We start from the raw sequence: 26,779 nt of genomic DNA on the forward strand, positions 1-26,779 counted from the left end.
GAATTTATAAATTTATAAATAATCCCATGGATTATTCTTTAACTGATCAAGAAAATGTAGCACCTCCATGTCCTTTTTTACTAATATTTTTTGACAAAACCCTCAACCTCATATGAAAAATTTATTAGAGAAAATATTAAAGAAGTCTTGGGGTCTGCACCCCGTTCTAAGCAATCTATCATAATCGCTCATATAGAAAAGACAGGAAAATATTCTCATTGACAGATATCTGACAATAAAAAAGAGAAAAATAAATAAGCAGCACTTTCTCCAGTGAGGGCATTGCCTCCACAATAATTCACTGAATTTCAAGACTGCATACCTGCCAGAACAAGCCCTAGGCCCATCAGAATTGATAAAAGCAGTCATACATTTATGACAATCTCATTCACTTCCAATAACAAAGAAAAGTTTTCAGGTGCATTTTTCTCATACTGGTGGCAGCTCAATAACTCTGCATAGCAGTGCTCATCAAGAACTCTCCCAAAGTACATTTACAGTGTGCACAGGGAATTCCCATGTCCATCATTATTAAGTAGCTGTCATTATGGGGAAATGTGATAGTAACTGTGAATAAAATATTAGGGACTTTTAAAGCTGGAAAAGCATACCATACTGTTCTAGGAGGGGAATAGGAACAAAGAGTATCTCTGGACTTTCCTCCACTCTAGTTCGCTTTATTTACCCATAGTGCACACAGAGACAGAAGCCTTCTGAAAATATTTTCCTGTTTCCTGCAGAGGCTGAATCTCAAGAAAACTTACCAGGAGCTATGCACTCCAGCTGATATAGATCACTTCCAGCCACAGAGCTCTATATGAGCTTCAAATCTCTTTCCTTACTAGTCTCACTGACAGCAATGACTTTGACCACAATACCTATCAAAACTCTTGGATCTCTGCCTCCACCTCTTAGTTCTGTGCACCTCCCTGTGCATTTGCCATCAGACAAGGAGGGATACCACTAGACTGGGTTTCAACTGGGCATTTTTATGGATGTCTTGGTGGCTGCATGGAAACCAGCTGACTTTCCACAACCTCTGATGAAGAGCAGGCACTTAGGCAAGGAGCAAAGTGCTGTGCTCATGCTGGCAGCTGATCCACACAGAGGCTGCAGCACTGAAGTGCTCTGGACATGTTTACTCTATGCACACTAATAGGCCAATTTTCACCTCTGCAACAGCTGTGACTCATCCTGCCTTTCTCAGAGCTGTTTCTACAGTGCAATAAATGTTTCCATGCACAGCAATCATTTCCTGATGCGCCAGGCTCTTTCAATCAGATAAGCTGCAATCTACACACAAAGGCACCAAAGATGAGGATTTGAAGGAAATTTGTGCCTTGCTACCTCTGGCCAGCAAATGCCTACAGAACTGTGGATGATCTGGCCCAAGGTCATGGCAGACCCGTTGTGGGCAGCTCCTGGTAGGGCTGTCTCTGTGTCAGAGATTTCTTTAGCTGTAATTGTGCATGGACAGACTCTCATTTAAAAATGGTTCCGCAGAGAAGATGGGGGAAGGCATGTGTCATGGCAAATGCTGTCTGTGGTATTACACAGGGCTTTGCTTTATGGGCTGTAAACAGAGAAGAAATTCAGCATGACCACCGTGGCAAACATTTTGTCTTCAAGAAATCATTACAGCTTTAAAGACATTTAGCATATCACAGACATCTGCTAAACTGAAAATGGGTAGCAACACTAGAATCAAGAATTTCCCAATAACAGGAGTGAGCTTAAAAGTGCAATCATTATGCTAGTCGGTTCCAGGCTGTACAATTTTATTTTTAATTATTATTTGCCTTCAAAAGAGCACTTTGAAGTGCTACTGAGATAAAAGCCCTGATGAGATAGGCAAGGGACAAATTTGTAGTGAAAAGCTATCCCTGACTAGTAATAGTTTTCAAAGCTGTTAAGTACATTTTGTGGAAGTGCTTCTATTTCATGTCAAATATGATGACCTATCCTTCTGGATACTTATATTTTTATTCCTTTGTGTATGTTCCCATCTACTCCTAGAACTGGATGAAAAAATATGAGCCATTATAAGGCAAGAATCAGACTGTGGATGTGATTCCTTCCTACTTTTAAAATATTTTGGTTGTCAAAAATTCATAAACCTTTCTGCTTTTCTCACCCCCACACATGACAAATAATGCAGCTTTTACATTAAACTAGGATGTTGTACTCCTATCTTTTATGTTAGTGTATTTACTAAACTGCAGCACCCTTAAAATGAGTTTAGAGTCATTTGCTTACTTTTAAGGTATTCTAAAAGACTTCCATATCTCATCAGCTCAGTAATAATATAAATTGGGTCCTCCAAAGTGCAGACAGCATAAAGCTGTATAAGCTTTGGATGTCTCAAGTTCTTCATTATTTGTGCTTCCCTCAGAAAGTCTTTTGGATCCATTGAACCTGAAACAACAGCATATAACAAAACCGAGGTTATTAAAGGGCTTTCTACCAGCAATCTTAAGGGAGTAACTGATATTGTTTTCTGGTTTTGAAAGTACATTAACATCTCAAATCTTCACAGTTCCCACAGAAAACAGACAGTGCAGCTGAAACAAACATTTAATGAGTGAAACATGCCAGTTGTGTAGGGACAGAGAACATATGTATCCCAGCCACCAGAAATATAAAGGCTAAAATCAACCACCCCCAGGACTGCCCCAAACAGGAAAAAAAAGCAAGGCTAGAATGTTAAGGGATACATTTTAAACAAACAACTGGTTAATGAAAGGATCAGAAACTGAAGTGAGAGTGTCTAGGTAATGAACACAAAATTTCTGAGAGAAAAATAGTGCTGCAACAAAAATTTGTTGCACTATATTTTAAGCTTCACCAATTAAAGCCTGAAAGCACTGAAATCAGTTTAGCATATGCAGAGATGGTGTGTGCATTTTATATATACAAAAACAAATAACTATTTATAATGATCATGCAATAGCAACCCTATCAGAAATACCAATGTATGCACAGATGTAACATTAATTTTACAATCCCTTAAATGCCAAAGTGTCTTAGCAGCAAATGACACCAACTTTTTAAGTGTTACTTAAGATCATAACATCTCTAGTTCTTTTCATATATATAGTGAACCAATGCAGAAACTATGTCAAAGAAGCAGTCAGAAGTGGCACAGGAAGCCAAAGTCATAGCAAATGTAGAATTAAAGGTCATGTATCCTGAATAGGGGATTGATTAGGAAAACATGAACAAATAAAAAATCAAAGCTTTCTAGATAATGATCCAGTAGTGATCAGATATTGTCAGGTGTTTGAGGAAGCTGGTGAATAACATCTCCTTCAAAACGCTTGTACATGCAAATGTGAAATTATTTAACTACTCACATGTCTCCTTCCTCCCAAATCAAAATACTTTAATTAAGAAAATATTGCAGTTAAGATTGGAGAGGAAAATATCTAGTTATCCAACTTATTCTGCTCTATGCCGTGTTTAAAAACAAACTCATCTTACTCAGCAAGCAGGCTAAATAATTTGAGAAACCAAGGCTGCAAGAATAAGAGTCTTTATGGTTGTTTTTCTTAATACTAGGTAATCTATAAGGTTCATTTGGGAGTTTGATTGTGTTCCAAACATGGATGTTTAAATTAAGTGAAACTCTTGGAGGATGTTAAATGGCTCAGCAATAAAATTCCAACCGATACTCTGTTCTACAAAAAGGACTAGAAAATCAGCCTGTTCACCCAACATCTACCTTAAATGCCACCTCCTGAAAAATGCCCCAGCCTATTTCCCAAAACATAGGAATGATGTGTGATTTCTTATCCTCGCATCAATACAAGAGGAAAGATTCAGAAATGCTCCTGACATAGACTTTATGAAAAAAGAGCCACTTGACATTGCTGCTTGGGAATGCGAAGATTACATTGCAAGGAACAGGTACTCCTCACTTCCTTTTCCTCATACTTCCCTTGGCAATCCCATATTGCCCAATTTGGTGAGACTTCATAGGATGTCATTAGGAGGAGTGGTCAAAGTATTTGGATTTCCATCAATAAATGGCAAGCAGCCAATAATGCATCTCCTCAACAGGTACAAGCTACACTCATTTTCTTTACTCACTGTCAGAGGAAAGTGGGGGCCTTCACAAAGAGTAAATGATCACACCTGGTCTGGATAAAGCAGAGATTGAGACAGGGAGAAAACCCAAAATATCTGTGATTACTCTACATCCTTTTCTTGTTTAGAACAGCACAATCTTTACAGATTTACTCAAACTTTCCACCAATTCTAGATTTAAAAAAATAATTTATAAGGTTGTCTTTATAGGGTTTGGACTCACTTTGATATTTATTTAAAAATTTACCCCATTTGCTTACTTGTTTCAAGATATATGCTTTGTCATAAAAATCAACCAAAAATCTACAGCTGCATGGTGAGAAGCATTCTGCCTCCAGAAGCAAATGCATCAGTGTGAATTATGATTTAGCATCAGTGCCAAGATTTGACAAGTTGATTCTAAAAACGATGAACTACTTGCTCACTTAGGGTCTACCAAATCACGGACCTCTATGGATCATTATACAGGATTTCTTCACACCATAGAATTTGACAGTCTGATTTGTTCCCACCATCAAAGTTTGCCTACAAGGAATTTCTCAATTTAATCATGCTATAAACTTCTCCCAATAAACTGAAACCAAGCAACATGTTTTTCAGATATGACAACTTTCAATAAATTGATCAAGAAGGAAGTTTTCCATTAGCTGAATAGCTGCAAATCTTTTTCTACACTGTAAAAGCAAATAACAGTGACAATAATGATAACAAACCAGAAAAAGATCAATAAGTATTTCCTGCATGTTTTACAGAGCATATGTAACCTTCAGTTTTACTTAGTTTATATCTTTAAATAGCACAAGTAGCAGACAGTGCCCCAATCCCCCACAGCCCTGTAGATCTTATATTGTACTTCATAAGAAGATTGGATGACAACTGAAAAAAATTTAAAAGTGTTCTGCCTAAGAATATGTTTCAGCAACTGAATTAAAAAAACTGAATTAAAAACTGCCTCTAAAAGAAACCAAACATGCTTGTTACAAATTAGTTGGATAAAGCCTGTCACAATAGTGGCATAGAATTTACAGTACATCCCTTTGAGGCAGGAAACACATGCCAAATGGAGTTTCAAATAACTGAGGGGGGTTTAACTTGTAGTTGAATATGTATGTTTTTAATGAAATACACATTTTCACCTGTTAGTGGTAAACACAAGATAAAGAGCAGGTTACTGTAAATAGAAACTACTTGGTCATAAAACAGTTAACGTAAGCCTTTATTGAAACAAGTGGACGTTTCTATTGTCTAAGATACCAGTTTGGGAGTAAATTTATTAGGACCTGAAGAAAATATGGTCTTGATAATCTGATTTTTGAATGAAAAATGTTTTTCTAAATGTCAAAGCCATTCTCCAGAACAAAATGTTAGAACCTCTTCCTTTGAGATGTTCTGTTGTGCTGCTTTGCCAGGAATCACCTCTAACTGAGGCATACTTAAAAGAGATATATCAGTTCTGATTAACTTATCTTTGAAAATATTTTGTTCTAGATCTGAGGAAGCTTCACATTCTAAGATAAACACTGATAATCTGGAAATGAGTTAGAGAGGAAGGTTAGTTATTTTCCAGATTCTACTTGCCTAAATGTAAATGGCCCTTAAATATTTGATAAACCTGTCACAAGACCCTTTGTTTGCAACTTTTCAATAAACCTTCCCAAATTGCTTCAAAGTATCCTTGTGCTTCAAAAGAACCTAGACCTCTAACTGAAGTTTATAGGAAATTAATTTATGTGGAGACTTCATTAAGCATATAACTATGATCTTCTGAAGAATTTTATGAGTAATAAAGAAATAAAGTTTAAAAACTAAGAATTTGGCAACACAAGAAATTAAAATAGCCTATTCATATTAACAGATGAATAATTTATGTTTCTGGATGTTCTCAAGCAGCTTTGTCACCATGGAGAAGTAAACTTACATATCAGTGTAAGGCCACATACTGAATTAAATGGAATAAAAAAATCTCTTTTGTTCTCAGGGAAACTGGGGTACTTCCCTGAGTGCAAAGCTTTTTACACTGCATATGTATTAAGGATGTGAAAAATTAGAGAAATGAAAATGTTATGAAAAACTCCACTGACAGTACCAACCCAGACACTATTTTGGAAAAACCTCCTGAAAAAAAAAGCATGCTTGGACATTTTTCATGCAGAGAGAAGCTTGGGAGATGCTTTGCAATGTGATAATGACAAATGTATGCGTCAGCTTCAACAGGCATAAGGAACTTTATCAGATACAATTAATTGGTGATGATAGATGTCTGCTTCACTTGCTGACAGCTGGAGAAGCAAGCTAGCCCAGACAATAGGTTCTAGAAAATCCATCACACTCAACATAGGACAAAGTGCAAATCCCTGCTGCAATGATTTCCACTTAAATAGAAAAATCCAGTGTCTCAGTGAAGAAATAAAAACAGAAATGTGAAATGACATGTTCATGGACCTGCATCAAGATAGTGCTGTGCAGAGCCAAAACCAGAAATAGTAACTGCTGGTTTCTAGACTGTTTTCCTGTCTACTGATCCCTGCACCTCTTTGAAAACTATGGGTCAACAGCTCAAAAGTCAGAGGCAAAGATGCTCTTACGTTTTGTTTTTTCATTCACACATTCATGGCTATGGCTGGTAAAATGTCACAGATGTCTCCAAAGCAGAGATAAGTGAAACAGTGGACAAATAAGAGAATTATCTGAATGAAAGCATCAAATTACTTCTGCTTTCTGTATACAGCCACACTGATCAACAGATTGTAAAAGAATAAGGAGAAGTAATGGGCAAGACATTGACAATGATATTTGAGAGTAAAGTATGGAATGATGTCAAATATTTTCAGTTGTTGTAATTGTGCTAGAGGGACAAGGGGTGGATTGTGTGCAAATTGTTTACTTTGGTTTTATGATTATGGTGTTTTGCTTTTGTTCTGGAGAATTCTTTTTCTGGACATAGGATTTGAGGTGTAACCTCACCAGCACTGAGCAGAGAGGGACAATGGTCTCCACCCTGGTCTCCCTGACCGCACTATTGCTGATTCAGGCCAGGATGCCATTGGCATCATTGATTTTAAGCCTTTTAGTAGCAATAGCTAGAGATTAGTTTAGGTCCACAAAAAAAATTGTTTGAGAAATGAGAAGGACACTATATAGCAAGAAACTGCATTTAGCCTTTCTAAAGACAACTGAAAATTCGTTAAACAAGAATGGAAAGAACAACTAATACATTCAAATAGGCTTTTATTTTATTACAAGAAGACATAGCAAGGGTTAAAAAGAAGACATCAGGAAAATTCAAATGTGAAATTAGGTGCAGATTCTTACAGTTCCTTCATCTTAGGACTAGAGGACTTCTCATTATTGTTTAGTCAAGAACAAGCTGTGTTTTGATTAAATATAAATGCTAATCCCAGCAGAGGCATGATGTGTAATGGCATATAACAGTAAAGTATTCCGACTACATATGGTCTAGAACACATATACAGTGCAAAATAATGCTCAACAGAAAACCCCAAAGTTACAGAAATCCTTTCTGGCCTTAAGACCTATAAATCTATGACAATCTGATTGCATTATACTCTTATCTATTGTTCACCAAGTGATTACCCTTGATCAACCTGCTCCTGCTTGGTAATAAGAGCATTGTTCCATTTCACAATTTCTCTGGTGGTAAAGCCTTTTCAGCAGAACTCTTTCCATCTCAGCCCCTTACATTTGTCAGATCACTTTGAGTTTAACACACTCCTCTGTTTTTCTGATGGCTTGCATGTCCAGAGAGTCTACACTGTAAAACAGCTTAGTGAAAAGTCTGTAGTTTAAAATACACTCCCTCCCGCCCCAGTGTAAAGACAAGAGATTTAGATCTTTGAGCCAAGCTACAGGAGAGGTGCATTTTACAGTGTGTTACACTTGTAGCCTGAAACATTGCTTATGTGAATATTGGAAGCTTCAATGATCAACACTTGTGCTGGTTTGACCAGGAAGAAGTGGGAATGCTGGGATGTTGTGGTCAAACCAATGGGTGCTCAGATTTTGATATTGGCACCTGGTGTGGCCAGTGGGGTTTGGACACACCTCCGAGAACACACAGGGGTTAAAAACCAGAGCTGCGGCCCTGGCAAACTCTCTTGGGACTTCAAGGGAAAGAGGTCAGATCTCCCTCCCCCGTTCAGCTGCTGCTGCTGGGCAGGGCAGGGGCAGCCATGTGGTAGGCCTGGGCCTGGACAGAGATGGGAGTGAGGAGGCCCTTGAGGATGGAAGGGTGGAGGAGCCCCAAGAGACAATGGGCAGCCCCCCCCCAGCAGAGAGAGAGGGAGAGCCAGCAACGGAATGTGATAGCGGCCGGCCGAGGAGGAGAAGGGGGGAGTGCGGCGAGAAGGTGCCTGGCAGGGCAGCGTGGGAGATCCGGAGCTCTGGGACAGGCAGAGACTGAGATATTTAACCCTTTTCTTACATGATTGGGACCTCGCAAAAATGCTGATCCTCCTCGGAGCTGAATAAGAAGAGAGATAAGAGATGAGATAACAAGGACCAGGCCCGAGGGAAATGGAGAAGACTGGCTGAGTGGGGGGAGAGATGGAGTGGCCTTTTGGCTGGACTTTTCTTGTGTGGCCATAGACTGAACCATTTTTTTTCCCTGTGACACAGAGACTGCATTTAGGGGGAGGCAGTGCCTCAGAACCAGGAGGGTTCAGTGTGGGTACCCCTCGGCCCCAGGAGATGGAAAAAAATGGGGGGGATAGATGTCCCGGAGGAGAGACTGTGCCTTTTTTGGAGTGTGACAAGGCATCCTTGAAAGACAACCCTAAAAGCAGCTCTGGTCCATGCACAGTGGTGAGAGCACTGGGCATGGGAGGAAGATGTCACAATGGCAAAAGGACTTTCCGGGTGGTGCTGAGTGACATGGAAACACACGAGGTTTCAGTGTGTTTCCAGGGGAAGCCTATGGTGCAAGAAGGACTCCTCTCCTCTTCATAAACTGAAGATTGAGTATTCTAAAGGGTGGTTCCGGACTGAGAGTTGGTGATTTGGGAGAATGTATTACACTGGGAAATTTTGGTGGGGAGGAGGAGGAAAGTGCTTTTTGTAAGGTTTTCAATTTTTCCCTTATAGTTTTTTCCCTTCTTTTCTTGTAGTTTAGTTAATAAAGTTTTCTTTATTATTTTCTTTCTTTATTTCTAAGCTTGAGCCTGCTTTGCTTATTCCTGGTCACATCTCACAGCAGACACCAGGGAGAGGGTATTCTCATGGGGGCACTGGCTCTGTGCCAGGCCAAAACCATGACAACACTATATATTACTCATTAATTATTATATTTTTCATTCATTTGTCAACATTATGTTATGGTGAATGAAATTACCAACCCTACCCTTTGCTGAAATTTTATTAGTACCAAGATAAACTTTTGTTACTCAGATTAGGGTGAGGGTATTGTGGTTTGTCTTTAATTAATGAAGTGTTATTCCTCATGAGTAACAATGAGAACAAGCTATGGAAGACCAATGTGCTGATTGCTGCAAGAGACTCCAAATGCCTTTCACTATAAGTGAAAAACAACTTATAGAAGAGGATAGTTCCCTGAAGAAGTGATACTACAAGGTTAATTGCTTACATTTGTGACTGTTTGAACTGTTTTTGTAGAATGAGATCGTTCACAAAGTACAGTGATAAGAGATTCAACATTAACTACATAATTTATCAAGGCAGCTTTGGGAATCAAAGTCTTCATTCGGAGCAGCACTATGTGTGACGTTCGGCTTCCTTATCACAGTGTTAGGTCACAAACTCTCTGCTATCCAAGCATTGCATCCAGGTGGGGCTTCTGTCTGCCCTAACTCAATACAACCCAGCATGCAATCAGTGAAACTACTGCTGTTGACCTTAGCAAGAGTCAGACTAAAGTGGAAAAAACGGAGATAGAAAATTATTGATTAATCGAGCCCTTTTTCCCAGGTGAACTATGGTACTACAAAAAGAATCACAGTTGAAGGAGTTTCTTCCATTATACTGCGCTAGTCTGTACATGATAACAAGTCTGCAGCGAGTCTTATGTTTATTCCAGTGAAAAAGAGATTTCAAGCTGGTTTCTGTTTGCTGAGTCACTAGGGAGATGCACCTGTTCACTGAAAAAAGTATTGTCTTTCATATGAATTATAGAAGGTCTTCAGTGTGAACAGATTTCATATTTTCAGTTAAGCAGAAAAAAAAAGAAAAAAAGAAGGCTTATTTTCTTTCAGTTTGCATGTCCCAAAACACAAAAGATATCCTGATACAAGGGAGCCTTGAAACATATGCTTAAATTCTTCCCTGTTTGGTAGACCATTCAAGCAGTGCTCAAGCATATTGATGTTATATTGAATCAAAGGTCTGAATCTGTTCTGCTTCCTGAATCAGGTTCATTAGTGCCCAACACAAGCTTTTTCAATTAACCACAGCTCATGTTGTTATCTCTTTTTTAAAAACATGTATATCATCCAAGCTGCCTCTCTTATCTATGTGGTTCTTGCCATCTGCTGGCAGATATTTTATGTTGTCAATTGAGAATGCAGAAATTATTTGAAGTTAATGAAACATAATTAAGAAAAATGCTAAAAACTATATTAGTCACAATCTTATATTGCGTGCAAATAGTGAGTATAAATGTTGTGTATCTAAAACTTTTAAAAATTAAAAGCAATACTAGGATTAAAGCACTCCTTAAGTACAAACTTAGCATAGTAAATATTCTATATGACGGAAGAAATCACTGTAGTATAGCACCTAATCCCTAGAAAAACCCCACAGATGATGAACTGCTTGCAAATCAATTACTTCACCTACAGATTATTCAATCTACAGTGACTCATTTCCACACAAACAATACTGTAAAAAATAGGTACAACTCTTGTTGTGGTTGCCTTTTCATGTGATACGGATGTTGAATTAATTCAGCTCATCTAGAAACAGAAAAGTGTATAAAATTCTCATTCAAAATACCAAAGAGTATCTAGACCTAGAGCTTTACTAATCTTCATGTCTAGGTGTGTGGATTTTAAGAATGAATGCATATATACAGATAGGCTCTTACAGATAGGCCGCATTTAAAAAGTAAAGGAGTACTCTTGCTAATAGCTCATTAACATTTAAGAATAATTCACATACCTGGTTTTAATGTTTTGATTGCCACAGGGGTGGTATTATTCCACAGTCCTTCCCATACTTCACCAAACTGACCAGATCCTAATTTTTTCACTAATTTCAGAGATTGTCGGTCTATCTCCCACTGATCAACAGTTTGGTAAGATAAATCAAAAGTAGCAGGAGTTTGTATCTCGTAAAAGAAAATAAATAATACACGTCAACAACATATATAAATCATTGTTAACTATTTCATGTAAAGCTGGAACAGATATAAATAATGTTTCCTTAGAGTATACACATGCAATAAAGTGAGCCAAGAACATAAAATACAACCCTCAAACTGGGTGCTCTTTGTTAGAAATTAGAAATACGCTAAAGAAATCCTCCCATGAAAAGCAAACATTAGAAATCATCCCTCTAGCAAGCTTTTTGAACAATGACGTGTTGGTCGCCAGAACCTTGCGGTTTTGCCTCAGTAATTACATATGGACAGCTAGAGTTACGAAGTTGGAGATTTCATTTCCATATGTATTTATAAAAAAGTATTCATAAATCATGATATTCCTTCCCCGCCCCCCCCCCCAAACAAACACTTGATGATTTTTTTCAAAATGGCATGGTACTTTATTATTAATTTGTCAAACATAAGAATGAAACTGTAACACTACCCAGAACTTCCTGAAAACAAGCAGATCATTAACATTCTGAAATGGTAGAAGAAATGGGGTCAACACTTTCTGACAGATATCTGATGAGTTAGCTCACAAAAACTAGTTTGCACAGTGTAGCATCCACGCCTTACCTTTAGGCATGGTTGTCCGAGCAACACGCAGAGGCCATCACTGTTCTTGCTGTAATAGTCAACCAACTCATTCAAAGTTTTAAAAGTTTTCCTTCTGGTTAGGAAAAAGCTTTTATCCATCCTTTTGATCCTGTAGTGCTTCACAGATGTACCATCAAAAACTAAAAAGATTTAAATATATTAAGTTTCTAGGAATTATTGAAGTGGTACAATATCATTTATACCCAAACCACCATAATGTTCCTAAATATATTTATGAGGACCTTAAAATAAATTATTTTAGTTCCAAATATGACAACTATAAAAAAGCTTCTTTCAAACCAAAGCCCATTGTTCAGATAGCTTAACACCTCTTCTCTATCAGTCTTCAGCTATTCAGATTTGGAGATTCTTCGCCAAAAGAACTGATTTAGAAGTACATAAATATATCTTCTGTGAGGCAGTTCATGTTTCCCATGTTTGAAGACAACAAAACCAGTCAAAAGCATCTAACTGACAGCAATCATTTAGCCAGTTTTTAATATTTTCTTTATCCTCCTTTATTTTAGTGTTAACATTCCAAATAGCAGCTGCTGGGCTGGCAGGCACTTTGGAGGAAGTAGATATAGCCTCCACATAGCCACAGTTCTCTGAAAAGTAGAAAAAAATCTTCCAAGGGCTTTTTCTAAATTTTGTGCATGTTTGGAATATGTAAAAATCAGGTGAATAATGCTGTGTTTCAGGTAGTTGATTAATTCCCTTTCAGTGGAATGTTTTTTATTCTAATCTGTTGTGTCTTAACCAATAAGACTATTCCTCACTTCCTGTAAGTTATCTGCTTATCATGACAACCAGTGTCCCTCCCTGTGACCATTGGACCACTCCCTAGATATGTCAGAATAAAGGCTGGGCCACTGCCTGCTGGGGCTAGACACAGACCAGCACAAGATCAAAGAGAGACAAAAAATGTATATAAATCACACGCACACACAGAGACACACGCACACAAAAATGTTTGGAGACCACTAGTTTAGAGACCTTTACAAATGAATATCAGTAGAAGCAATAGCAGGCTCAGAATCATCAGAGAGGGCAGTTCAGAAGAGCTGAAAAGGTATTCAGTCACTTATGTGGGTGTAATTTCCTAGACCCTCCATTATTTAGACATCACTGTCCATGTTCAATGGGCAGTAGAGAGTTTATATTACATACAGAAGGGTAACTGATTTTGCTCCAAAGAAGTCTACAGCCGTTAGCTCTAACATTAACAGTGTTACACAATAAACCTAGAAGTAGATTCATTATACTGTGCCTCTGTGTGCATCTTGGTAATAGCTTTGGTTATAATGACAGAGGAATATGTGGTTACATAGTGTGTGTAGAAAACATATAGGATTGGTTGCATGAAATAAGTAAAGCTGATAGGAAGAATAATTTCTCTCACCATCTAAGTGATGAAATCAAAGAGGAAATCTCTCCTTCCTTAAATACTCTTGTGGATGATCAAATATTTTTGCACTGTACTGTGCGATTGTCATCCAAGACCACCAGAGAGCAGACAGGAGCTTTTCAAAATACTCCACCTCAGGTGGTCTTTTTAGGAATCTGGGAACTTACGATTCTGCATGAGGACAGGAATGAGAATATTTGTAAACAAAATCCATATTACATTGCACTTTTCAAATTATATTTCTTTTTGAATTAACACCCATCATTACTACTTTTTAACTGTAAAATTTATGAATGCTTTTGTGATGTGTCATTTGGAAATGGTGCTGAAGCAAAATGAAGGAAAGAGTAATTCAGTAATGACAGACTGAAAACGTAATGACTTTTCCAAAGTTCACAGGAAAATTATTCCAGACAAATTAATTAGTCTTTATGATGCATTGAACAAAAGGCCAACAGGATGACTGTGTTAATCCAGTCTCAGTTATATATCACAAATAATAGCAGTTTGACTACCTGATTTATTTATTAGCAGTATTATAACTGTTATTTGTGAAGTAGCTAACATTAATAATGCAAGAGTTGGTTTGAAGGATGTGCTCTAATTTCTTAAATGAGCCTTTTACAAAGCCTTATGATTGACAGCATGCAGGTCAGGTGGTGATTCGTGTGGAGAAGCTGGAGAAAATTTCTGCACTGATAATGTCTCGTAAGTAGCTGAGATTAGTGCAGTATTTGACAGGGGGTTGTTTACTTTTATTTTAGGGCTGAGTTTGGCTGTATAAGTACTGCATACAATTGGAGTTCTGCATCACAGTGTGGCTCCTCTGCCAAAATTATACAGAGCACATATCACTCAAGAAAGAACTATCCATAACCCCTTCCAGTCATCTCTACATCCATGCCAGACTACTAACCAGGACAGTATTGTAATTTTAGTCTCACACAGCTTGACAGTAACTGGGTTTGAAGACTGCAGAGGTTTTCTCCTCAACTTGCCCTTTCCAAAAGAATTACAGCTCCCCATTAGATTTCTACATGGTTTCAGTCTAGCAAAAGGATTATCCTCTCCCAGCTATCCATCTTCACATGATAGGTTAAGCAGAAGTCGATTTTGCCGCCTGAAGAATGTGAATAAAATAATTTACTACTTCTTCCCCAGGGCACAAAAATTTATGGTGGCATCAGCAGAGTCCACACCTTCACCAAATGAGTCATGGAGACACTAATGTTCCCTTACTGCCAAAACCAACATGTTTTGGAGCAACACAGCTCCTGGGAACAGCCCTCCCTCAGCTCTTACCATGTAGCACTGCCACCAGCACCTTGCTCTGCCTCCATGCCCAGAGTGGATGTGGGAGGAAGGTGACTCATGAAATCACTCTCACCAGCACAGAACGGGTGCAGAGGCAGATCCAAGATCATCCTTGTGGCGGTGGTCACAAGGGTTTTGAGGATGAGAGAGAAGTGAGAATGTTGATTCTATGTTCAGAAGGCTTGATTTATTATTTTATGATATATATACCACATTATAACTATACTAAAAAGGAATAGAAGGAAAAGTTTTCAGAAGGCTAGCTAAGCTAAGAATAGAAAAGAATGATTAACAAAGATCTGTGTCCCAGACAGAAAGTGAGAGCACCTCTGCTGTGAGTGGTCAGCAAATCCAAACATCCACAGGAGACCAATCACGGATCCACCTGTTGCATTCCACAGCAGCAGATAACCATTGTTTACATTTGTTGCTGAAACTTCTCAGCTTCAGCAGGAAAAAATCCTAAGAAAGGATTTTAATGAAAAGATGTCTGCGACAATCCTCTTTGTTACAGCCGTGATTTTCCCAGTTCTATGAATCTGCTGCCTTAAACAACTACCTGTTTTTCCTACACTGGAAGCCAAGAGGAAAACACACAACATTCTTTTAGGAGCATGGAAAAAATAGCTGAAGAAAACACAAAGCACTTACATTGTTATTTAATGCAATAAGTCTTTCAGATACCATTATTCAGTGATGGGCTAAGTACAGAGCCTCCTGCTATCATTGGCAATGACACTCAATTAAGCTGAGCACATCTAAATTATGGCTTTTAATTAAAATGAGGCAACATCTAAGATGGCACCAACATGTTTAAAATTTAATACATTTCACACCAGATGCTGGAGTCATCAACATAAAAATCTGTCGACAACATGTGCATTTTTAAAATGGAAAAACCTATTTTTGAAATGTCAAACACCCTAAATTTATAGTAACACATGTCAGGGGCCTATCTGGCTTGATGAGCTTTCCATTTCACTATTCACAGATGATAAAAACCTTTCCAAACATGAATTTTTGTTTTTAATTTAAATAATTATTTATTATCCAAATCTTACAAATTGAGAGTTTTCCCAACAAGGCAATTTAGAGGTAAAAAAATGTAATTTTCATGAAAGATTGAATTTTTAATTTTTTTATTTTTTTTTTTACTAAGGAGATCACTTGTCTCCATTAACATTAAATCTTATATATCTCATTGTCCATATGAGTATGAAATCAAGCACAAAAGTCATAAAATCAGTTTATGGGTTCTTGGGTAACAGAAAAAGAAAATCCTCCTCTTCAGCTTCTTTTTTTACCTAAATGGCATGCTGGATGAAGAATTAAAATATTTCCTTAAAGATCTTAATTTTGATAGCCAGGTTTTCTCTTCAAGCCAATATCATCTACTCTGCAATGAAACCAAAACAACAATAAAAGCTAGAGCAAAACCAATCAGATCTACAGAATATGGGACTTTTGAGGTCTAATGTTTCTGGACTGAAAAAATTTGAAACAGAAATTAGAGACACATTCCAAAATATTGGGTTGGGACTTCTCTCTTGTCAGTGTATCAGCTACCACAGAGATGGAAGCCATCCTTCTGCCTCAGCTTTAGTGTCTCATAGTTCCTATTGATGGCACAAACAGGAAAGATGCAGGAAAATCTCTCTTCTCCACGGAACCTGGTGAACTGAACTACCTTCTTTCCTACTAATGCTTCTCACAACACAAACATTTCATTGTTTGCTTTAGAAAGCACTAGCTTTCCAAGGAGTCAACAGTAAGTAATGAGATTATGGACATAAAACATCTAGACCAGGATGTATACTATTAGTTTGGGAGCAAAATACAAATAGATGCCATTCAGCTAAGCTGGTTCAGTAAGCAGCAAATAATATTTAGCTCTTTAGGATGAAGTAGCATGTTAAGGATAAATGATGTTCAACTCTGGGAAGCTACTAAAGAATACAGTGGTACTGGGAAATGATGCCACCAATAGTGTCTACAGATTGCTTCAGTTTATCCTTTTTCTTTAACTAAAAGAGCACAAATGTTTAATAAATCTGAGATGATACATATATTCATGCATATATTTTCAGAGGACAAGCCATATTTGTGCATGAAGGAGAGCTGGCTTCTGCAGCTGGAGCCTTGCCTCTGTGTGTATTTATTACTTTCTTCAGTGCCACTCTTACCTTCCTTAATCAAACAAACCAGCATGAAACAAACCCACACTGTTGGTTTCATGTCTTGCTCTTATCATTCATTATCAAATCTCCTCTTCTCAAATAAGCTTATAAAAAATGTAAAAAATTGTCTACCACAAGCTTTCATAATTGAATCAAATATACTAGATCAGCTGGAATACATTTTCTGTCCAAAATTTGTAATGAAAAAACTAAACAGCAGCATTAAAGAGTGATTTTATACCACTTCAAAAGCTGGCCTAATATTTATTTTTCATTCTCTTGGATTTTTCTCTAGTTTACCTGACATACTTGTACTTTCCTGTTAGAGAAGTGGTTAGGTTGCAGGATAAATAATTAATATTGTAAATCTTTCCTAAAAGGAGAGAGAATAATAAAAAGGATTTGCATTTGTACCTCCAGGTGCACAAATGAAAGACTTTTCATTGACTTTTGGTAATGTGCCATGTATTTACATGCCATCATTAAGAAGATAATACATGCTTGTCTTTCCTTCCCTGCATAACACCATCCTAGCCCAGTTCTTGGATGAAATCAGCTCACTGATGAACTTGAAGGAAGCTGAAACCATGTAACACAGCAATAAGTTGGCACATGTAGAGAAAGCATTTTGAAAGGTCTGTGGCTGTAATACAGTCCTTGGACAAAAGTGTGCACACACAAAGAGGCCAGTTCTGTCACAGCTCAGGAGCAGTCTGATTCCTTGCTAAAGGTAGTTTTCCTTTAAGCACTTCATGGCAAGGACCAACTTCCTTGAGGGCAAACTGAAAACTGTGGATTAAACTCTCCCAGTACTGTAAATATCACATTTATTTCAATAAACACTCCTGTATTTCACTTTTCTTTGTCTTGACAATAAAAAGCATTCCTCACATTACCACAAGACACTGCAGGTACATACACTTTAGTTATAATTGGGAAAATGGAACCAAGAATATGTTTCTTCACAACTTAAGCTGTGTTTCTGTGTAGGTTCAGAAGGTGAGTGACACATAATCATCCAGGCAAAAGAAGAGTCAATATGAAAGAATCTGGTTATGGACAAAGTGCCTCTCATTTCACATAATTCTGCACGTGACTACTCATGGTTTATTCACAAACACCAAAAGTCTTTCCTGGCTCTGGAATTAATATAGGTAGAACATATTAGGAAGTATGGGTCCCTGTTGTCTCAGGGACAACGCTATACTCGTGAATCACAGTTGTATGACAAGTTTGATGGGAAAAGTTCACAGAAAACAACCAATGAAAAATCACTTTTTACTATCACAATTTACTATCTAAAATGGCAAATATGTACAGCATGAAAAAACATGATGTTCTTAAATGTGAGTTAAATTATTATAGAATAAGTGTCCTAATTCGATAATCATTCAGATTCAAATTAAGGACTTAAATTTCAAAATGCATCATCATCAATCTATTTTCTGCTGAAGTTTACAGTGAAATTTTCAATGAAACATCACTGATTCTAAAGCATAACTTTGAAGACCTTCCCTCGATTTTATCCCTGAAAAAAAAATATATAAACCTAAATGTGAGTTCTAACAGAAATCTCCTTTTCTAAAATTTCAAATATCTGTAAACGTGCTTTTATTTTTATTTTTGTTTTGTGTACTAATCAGAGCTGTAGTGTACAATTTTAATGTAATTTTTTATGCTTTGGTCATGAAAATATATTAAGGCAGCTAGAACACTGTAAGTAAAAGCATAAAAAAGTTAATTTCTGTTCTGAGTATATTGATAAACAAAGTCTATAAAATATTAACTCAAATCACTTTTGCCCAGTTTTCTTTATATATCTCCTGGGAAAAAAAGCCCCATTATTATGAATTTAATTTCATTTTCATGCCCACAGTTTATTATTCTTGAAGAAGAAAAAGCCCAGACCACCTGAAAAATTTTTAAAACATTGCTTTAGATGAAAAACTAGAATATACCTGAGAGTGCGTATTCGCCTTTTAGACTTTCGCTTTCTCGGATTAGGAAAGCTCCTTCCTTGTTTACAGGGTACAACAGTTGTCTCTCGGCATCTGCTCGTCTGATTGGGCCAAAGAACCATCTGAACAAATAAAAACCATTAATTTTACCACTCAGTGAAACATACCAGGAAGACAGTTTAGCTTTTATAAACATGCTGCATATTTACTAAGAGATAATCTGTGCTATGTTAATTAAATGTCAATAGTAGGGGGGGAAAAAGCCAACAAGAACTACAGAACAAATTTATTGCTAGAAAACATCACACATTTGAGTGAAATCTGGATTTTATTGCCGATGAAAAGTCTTACTGCTTTGAAGGGAACAAGCATTCAGAAGTGACAGACGGCCTTGTCCCAGAAAACATCACCAAGAAAATTTGCCAAGGCTACAAGGGCAGAAATTGATGCCAAATCTATTGATGCCACTGGAACTAGGCAGAGGTGCAGGTATGTGCTAGCAGCCCAACATCTTAAAAGACAAAAGATCTCTCAAACTGCAGAAGGGTTCTCAGATTCCAAGGTGTAAATCACCCTGCTTCCCCATTCCATTGCCACGTCAATACCTCAGAGGAGTTACTGGCAATTTTCAGCTTTGCTGCTTTTTGACAAACAAAACCAGTGTATCCCTCAAGTCACCACAAAAATCTCTGCACCTGTATTCTGTGAAAATCTACTCCGATCTATGGCTTTTAAAACATTTTTCCTCGCTAAATCCTGTAGTTCACAAAGGCTTGCTCAAGCAAAAATTTTAATTTGCACCTTTGAAGATAAGATTTAGCTCTCTTGCTGCTTTGTGCCGAGTTTAAATTAAAGATAAATAAGACAAAGATGAGTCGGCATTTTTAGCTGGGGTGGTGTTGAGCTTCCTTCCAGCAAACATGCCAAGCTCTTTCCAAGATTACCTCCACCTCTTATTTGAAGCAAGTGATGATAAATAGGTATCAGAAGGATGCCACAAGCTCATAGGAGAACTCCTTTTAAATTAATCATAGCTAAAACTATTACACAAACTTCAAATATAAATTAATGCACCACAAGTATGTTGCCTACTTGATTTGTAAATTACTAGTGAAAAGTACAGACGGAGTCATCAACAAACTATTTTAGTATCTGCAAGGCTTGTAGTCATCAAGAGGAATGGAGGAAATAAATGAGAATATTGGATGATGCCTTAGCTGATCAAGCATGAGGACTGAAAAATGGGTTTGTATTAACAAAGAGGAAATAAAAAGAGGCAAATGCAGACAGCACTAACCGATGCTGAATATGCTTTATTAACAGAAAATGAAAAGAAAATTAAAGACAGATTTTTCCAGACCACATTCCTGTCCACTGAGTTGAAGATGATTTGGATAAAATAGGTCTTGATACATATTTGGCAAGCAAAGTAATCTCACTAGAAAGCTGTAATGTGTTAGAAGTAATTTTAATTAGTTAAATGTGTTCATTAATTCAACTAATTAATTTAATTAATTCTTTCATTAGACTGCAGAAACCTAAGTAATCAATAAATGTTCAAATCCTTGACTAAGGTTCTTGTCAAAGGAAGGAGAGTACAAGTTCAACTGTATTCAAGTTGCAAAGAAAATCTGTCTGCCCTAAAATCTAAATTAGAATCTTTCTGAAATTTCTAAATATACCCGCTCTGAGAATAGCATCTGAAATCCAACAAACTATATGAGACAAAAAAAAATAATATTTGTCCCCTTGAAGTATTAGCTATCACTCAATCATGTCCAAAGTGACTAATACTCATTAGAGTGTATAAGAAGAAGTGTTTAATTTTTGGTGTCCTTTCTTCTTGGGTTACAAGGATAGTACCTTTTCAAAAGAATTTAATTTTGTACCAAACCCAAAAGAGCTTCCAGTGCATTGTTAGCAAGACTGGATTTGATAGCCACAGTCAAAATACAGTCTTTATGTGACTCAACATTTGAATATACAGTGTTAGTAACTCAAACTTCTAAAGCCGAAAACTTGAGCAGTAATACAATCTATGCAACTAGAGGAAACTGTTGGTTTATTTTGAATATATAAATTAATTACTCTGTGTATGTAAAATCATGTCTTCAATATAAACCATGATTTGGGAAAATAATATGCACATAAGTACATCACATTTAGGATAATTGTAATGATTTCAAAACATTTGATTTCAAAACATTTCAGCTTGTATGCTTATTTTTATTAGGCTGGAAAAACTTCACTTAAATCAATATGAAATTACCATTAAAGGTTATATGGAGGATACATAACATGTAGGTTCTGACTCCAGATAAGCCTAGCAATCAAAAATATCCTAACTTGCAAAATACTATAATTAGAGCAACAGTATTAGAGGAGGTAAGTGTAACTGAAGCAATTACAGAGGGTGAAAAGTGGATACATATTGTGTATTACCTCATTTGCCTGACTTTATATGATCTGATTAAAATGTTTCAGAAAAATACAGGGAAAATTACTTTTAATAGCACTTGAATATTTGATTCTTAGTTCAAAGCCATTTGGTTTGCAATAATAATTATACAGTACCAAAAGTAATACTGAATGTGAAAAAAACAATCTCTTCACTTCAAAGCAAATAATTTAATTTGTTATTCATTTTTTTTTTAACTAAAGCACATCTGAATTTAAAGTAATGGAAGTTTAAATTCCTTTTATAAAGCGTGAAGAGCTTATTTCGATCTCTAGCAATTGAACTTCTGCTTCAAAAGGCTTAATATTTTACTTCATCCAAAAGTGCGTATCTTAGAGGGAAAAGAGCTCTAAAAAGTAATAATGAATCAAAGTAATTGCTCACCACGAGATATTGCTCTGCAGGATAGGAAGGTCAGACCAAAACAACACCCAATCCTTGGTAAATCTATTCATATTTTATAGCTCAAAGACAGATGAAAGTTTTAAAACAGAACACTTGGAAAACAAGAACTAAACATAAAGAACTATCCACTGAACTAGTTAAGTAACTTCTCTGACTTCAGTGCAGTGTATTGGCACCAGACAGTCCAGGAGAAGTTTGAATTAGAAATTCTTACACAGTATCAGCCTGAAATTCAGCTCACAGCCAGGCCTCTTTGGTGGCCTGTCAGTGCTGGATCAGTAGATTACCAGGTATGGCACAAATGAGTGCTTTCAGACTTGGGCACAATTTTCCGTTTCGAGCAGGAGCTGTCTGGCTAGCACAGCAATAGTTCTCTTCTCTCAGCAAGACCCAGGAACATGCTTTCTTGGCCAACACTCCCAACTCCCTTTTAAGTGTAGGATGCCAGATCTGGTTTTTGGGGATTGTTTCCAGCAGCTTCCTCTAAATCCCTTGCTAATACCATCATTCATCGCTATCGGGAATATGTTAAATTTTAAAAATTAAAAATTCCAGGGTACTTCTGGGTCATTTTGGCCACCACACATAGGATGACTTTGGAACCAAAAAACATAACCAAATAGGTCACAATAACAAACACAGTCCTCACTTGTTGCAGATGATGCTCAGTACTGGAGTACCAGTGAGATTTGTTGTGGCTATTGAGAACATAGCAATCACATCTGTTTTGGCCATCAGTTCCACTAGCACGTTTATCATCACCATGTCACATCACGGATCATAGCAGGTTTTGTCATGGCATGTTCCCTGACTGTGACAGTATCACTGCTGAGACCTCTAAAGACTTTCTTACAGCCAAGGAAATCTTCATCTAGCTGAATGCTGGTGTTTATACTTGAAGGGCAATTTTATTAAGAAACAGACATCTCATCACCTTACACTCATTCCTGCCAACCTATTCAGCCCAGTTTGAATTAAGATGGAGTCATGAGCTCAAGGGAAGTTTGTAGTGCTACCTGGCTTCACCGCTGCCTTTCCTGAGAAGCTTTCTGTCTTCCATGGTGCAATGTATTGCTGATCTCCATCTAAATGTCATTTACCATTTGCTTTCTGTCCCCCTGTGCTTTGCTACATAAAAATCTGCTAAAATAAAAATAGTCACTCCTATTTCTACCCTTCTTATAGCAGGAAGATATGGCAGGAACTTTCAAGCTGGACAGTAGAAGAGAGGAAAAGTAACGTGGGCCAAGATGTAAAGCAAAGAAAAATGTGGAGGCAAAGTTCTCCAATGCTGTATTCCTGGCAACATTTCCACTGCCTGGTAACTTGCCTAGAAAAGGACAAAAGTCTCAGTGGGAAAAAAAACAGCTACAAATATCCCCATAACAAAAATAAGGAGAATGCAAATGAATTTTCTTCCTTCTCATTAATGCAAAATCCCCCTCTGATAAAATCTGTGCAATGCACTTATCTTAGATAGAGACTGAAGATGTTACAGATCTCAACTAATCTGGGAACTATGGGCTTTTTCTGTCCCAAATCTAACTCTAGCCAATACACAGAACTAATCCCCTCCCATAAAAAGGATTCCCAGTCATGATCCAGATGAAAATACTCTCAGGGAAAATATATTTTTTGGCAGCCTGTCATTCCTTGGAAACCCCTTTCACAGACCCCACATCTCCCTACATTCCACCTCACTTCTTGGTCTCTCCTAAACCGCTAACATGCTAAATCCTGACTCTAACATAAGGTGTGTGCTAAGCCTTAGCCAAAGCACTCCACTCATGGGCCAGACAAAATATTTCTTTGGAGATGTCATCCCTGAGTGACATGGGTAAGATGCTCACGACCAAGCTAAACACTGACCCTGAAATAACATCTGCAATCTTGAACTTTCTTGGAAATCTCAGCAGATTCCTCAATGCTCTTTTGTTATTCCTACTGAAACCAGCAGAGAAAATGATGCAGAAGTTTTTCACCCATTTCCTTTAAGGCTCCCTAGTTTCCCACTTTTACCATTATTTAGATTTAATATGTACAGGAGAAAAGTCAGAATTAACTCTACAATGTCATATCTGAAGTCACTGAATTTCCTTTAAAAAGTAGCTGTAGCTGGGATGTGGGGAGATTATTTCAGTTTTTCATTCAAGTTGCAGGACATTGGAGGTAAGATAAGACTAAAAGCAGAGGTCTATGACATACTCCTAATTTTGTTAATATTCACTTAAGAGGAAAAGCCCTGAGGGCTGAGTCAGCAGTAAGGTACAACCACACGTAGAAGCTGAGATCATTACAACAGCAATGAAGAAGAAGGAAAGGGGAAAAATGCTGAAAAATAGCAAGGAGAAACAGAATGAATAATAGCAAATAAGTCACATAAGATTTATTTTCCAAATTTATTGAAGATGTTGAAATGAACAACACAATCCTATCCTGGATCAGCACTTTGTGGCATAAGGGCATCTTGCTTCTCGCTTTTCATAAGTGCTTACAACTGGGACTTACTTTCTCATGTTGGGGTGAGTCTCTTGAGTCTGCTAAATGTCAGCAGCTGAGAGGGTTTGTTGAGATTCCTGTAGTTCTCAACCAGAAGTCTCCATTAGGGAACAAATGGTGCTGACAAAATGTTATCTGGCTCTCCAGAAGATTAACTCAAGTGTATTAACAGTGTCTGTACTGCTAGGCTGAAGAGAATAGGTTTCTTTGATGGAGAAAAGCAAAGAATTACTGCATTTAGAGCAAAATTCTTGGGTGAAAACAAAACAAAAAAAAAGCACCAGATACTCTGTATACTGAAACCACATATATCCCAGCTTCTGGAATGAAGAAAGCTTGTGTAAGAGCTAAAACAAATATAGAAAAGCTCCATCAGCATATGAAGTTTACATTTTAAATGCCTCAAAATCTACTGTCATAGAAAGCTGTAACTGCCCAATGAAGTACTTCAAAGTTAGGAGATGACAATATTAATATTGCTTTCATGGCATCCACTCAGCCATTTTCAGAAGATCCACTATGATACCATCTTTAATTACATGGTCATATCCAGTGCTCCCTACAATGTTAATATGAATGCTGCCCACTGAATAGCTACCTTCTAATTTGTTTTGTCATTGCATAGATAGAGTTCATTTACTGTTTTAAACAATTTACATTGTTTAGCATCTGCTCTCCATGCCAGTTACAAAATTACAGGTATGGATTCTTTCCTAGCAGCCTCTATTACAGTGTTCATTACTGTAATATCCAAATGCTCTGCAAATATTCATTAAATTCTTTTTGTGGCTCTTTTCCCTGTAATATACTTTCTGCAGTGGAGAAACAGCCCAGAAAGGGACTAAGGGAATACGAAAATACTGTGAGTATTTTCTACTAATTTTGGATGTCCAACTTGAAAAGTCCAGGGCATGCCTTTCAGGAATTTTACATTTTGCACAATTTAACAGTTATTTGGACAGCAATAGTGGCATAACTTCTATGCCACAGAAGACAAGGAGAGATGCATAGAAAGCTAAAGAGACAGAGACAGAGAGATCCTCCAGGGTCTTATTCAATTGCTTTCATCATATGACCACCCTGTGACCATTGTCCTTGCTCAGCACATGAAAACCTGAACAGGCTTGTGTGCACCACTCTTCTCTGCTTTCATCCATATGGGACAAAGAAGGCTGCTGAACCAGCTTTTAATCCATGCCAGGTTTGCAGTCTGCTGTGGGTAAAGAATAGTGCAGAAACAGGGGCAGAGGTTTACCAAGAGAGCCACCAGCAAGTCCTCTCTATGCTGACAGGAAGACTCCTGGCACTTTTGGGTTTTCCCAAAATATTAAAAATAGAGAATGAAATCATCAAATTTTAATAATAAGTTCAGTTACTGCATATAAAATATAATTTTATTGTCAAGACCTTGGTTATATTGAAGCAAAGTTTTTTTAGATAGCAAAAAAGCACACACTTTTAGTGCACCAATCTTCCGTACTAAATATCAAGCCCTTTCTCCAATGCACATGAACAAAAGATTTCTTGTATTGTTCTGAGCCACATTTTTTGCTTTCAGGAAGAGGAAGAGGCACTCTGTGCCTCATCAGTGCCTGTATCAATTCTGGAAAATTCATACACAATCAGGTAAAGCCTGGAAATTTAAAAGCAACTAAACAAGCTCTTCTGATAGAAAATATTAGGTTGTTTTAATTATAAGACTAATGAAGTAATAGCATTGCTTCAAGAGCTGCCTTTTCAAGAAATTAGGAAATATCACTGCATAGATGAAAGCCTTCCAGGGGTACCACACGTAAGAAAAACATGTGCTTTACAAATGGTGAGGTGTATGCATGAAGGAGTGAGTGGGAGACAAGTGCTGGCTGATTCAATTTTTCCCTGTATAGTCTACAGTGAACCTGATGACAGTTTCCAGGGAAAAAAAACAAACCAAAACAAACAAACAAACCAAAATAAAACAAACAACAAAGAACTCCCACAAAACAACAGCAAAACCAAAAAACTCCAAAACATATGAGACAAAACCAACGAAAACCAGAAAAATCTTTAGTCTGGATAAACCATAAAGACCAACACTTGCTGGCAAGATTCCTTTCAAGAGCATTTTCAAAAACACAAACCTTCCTATAAATGGCCTAAGAATATAAACAGTGGAAATTCAGGAATTTCTCTAGGGCTTGCAGACTTTATTTGGGCAGAATCCAGAAAACCTAAGATTGATTTTCAGGCAGAGCCCTTCCTCCTTACTTCTTTCTACAGGCATGCCTGGGATAATTTTTAATTCTGTCTGTTCCTCACTGTCATTTACTATCAGGTACTGAAGGGTACATGGAAGGACAAAATTTAAGAGGAAGGAATTTAAAGCTAATGGTAAAGGAAGTCATGGGACGTTACAGGAGGAAGGGAGAAAACAAGACAGTAGAAATTCAAAGCTGAAAGAGCCATAGAATTAGCAAGTGGATGGATTGAGAGAAGAAAGTCAGAGTTAGTAGGCAATGATGAGAAAAGAGACGAAGCTGAGGACTGCATTCAGTGCCCAAGGGC

At 37.3% G+C, this 26,779-nt stretch overlaps 1 protein-coding gene across 1 annotated transcript in view; it reads right to left on the reverse strand.

The window, feature by feature from the left end:
* The window catches only part of FRK (fyn related Src family tyrosine kinase), a 47,884-nt gene that overhangs the window by 6,410 nt on the left and 14,695 nt on the right, over positions 1–26,779 (reverse strand). The window contains exons 2-5 of the mRNA XM_063151034.1: positions 18,874–18,995; positions 11,996–12,156; positions 11,215–11,383; positions 2,257–2,415 (exon numbers count right to left, since the gene is read on the reverse strand). Of these exons, the coding sequence (XP_063007104.1) occupies positions 2,257–2,415; positions 11,215–11,383; positions 11,996–12,156; positions 18,874–18,995 (611 nt within the window). The remainder of the gene's footprint in view (positions 1–2,256; positions 2,416–11,214; positions 11,384–11,995; positions 12,157–18,873; positions 18,996–26,779) is intronic.

The sequence above is a fragment of the Melospiza melodia genome, chromosome 3 (genome assembly GCF_035770615.1).
Source record: "Melospiza melodia melodia isolate bMelMel2 chromosome 3, bMelMel2.pri, whole genome shotgun sequence".
NCBI lineage: Eukaryota > Metazoa > Chordata > Aves > Passeriformes > Passerellidae > Melospiza > Melospiza melodia.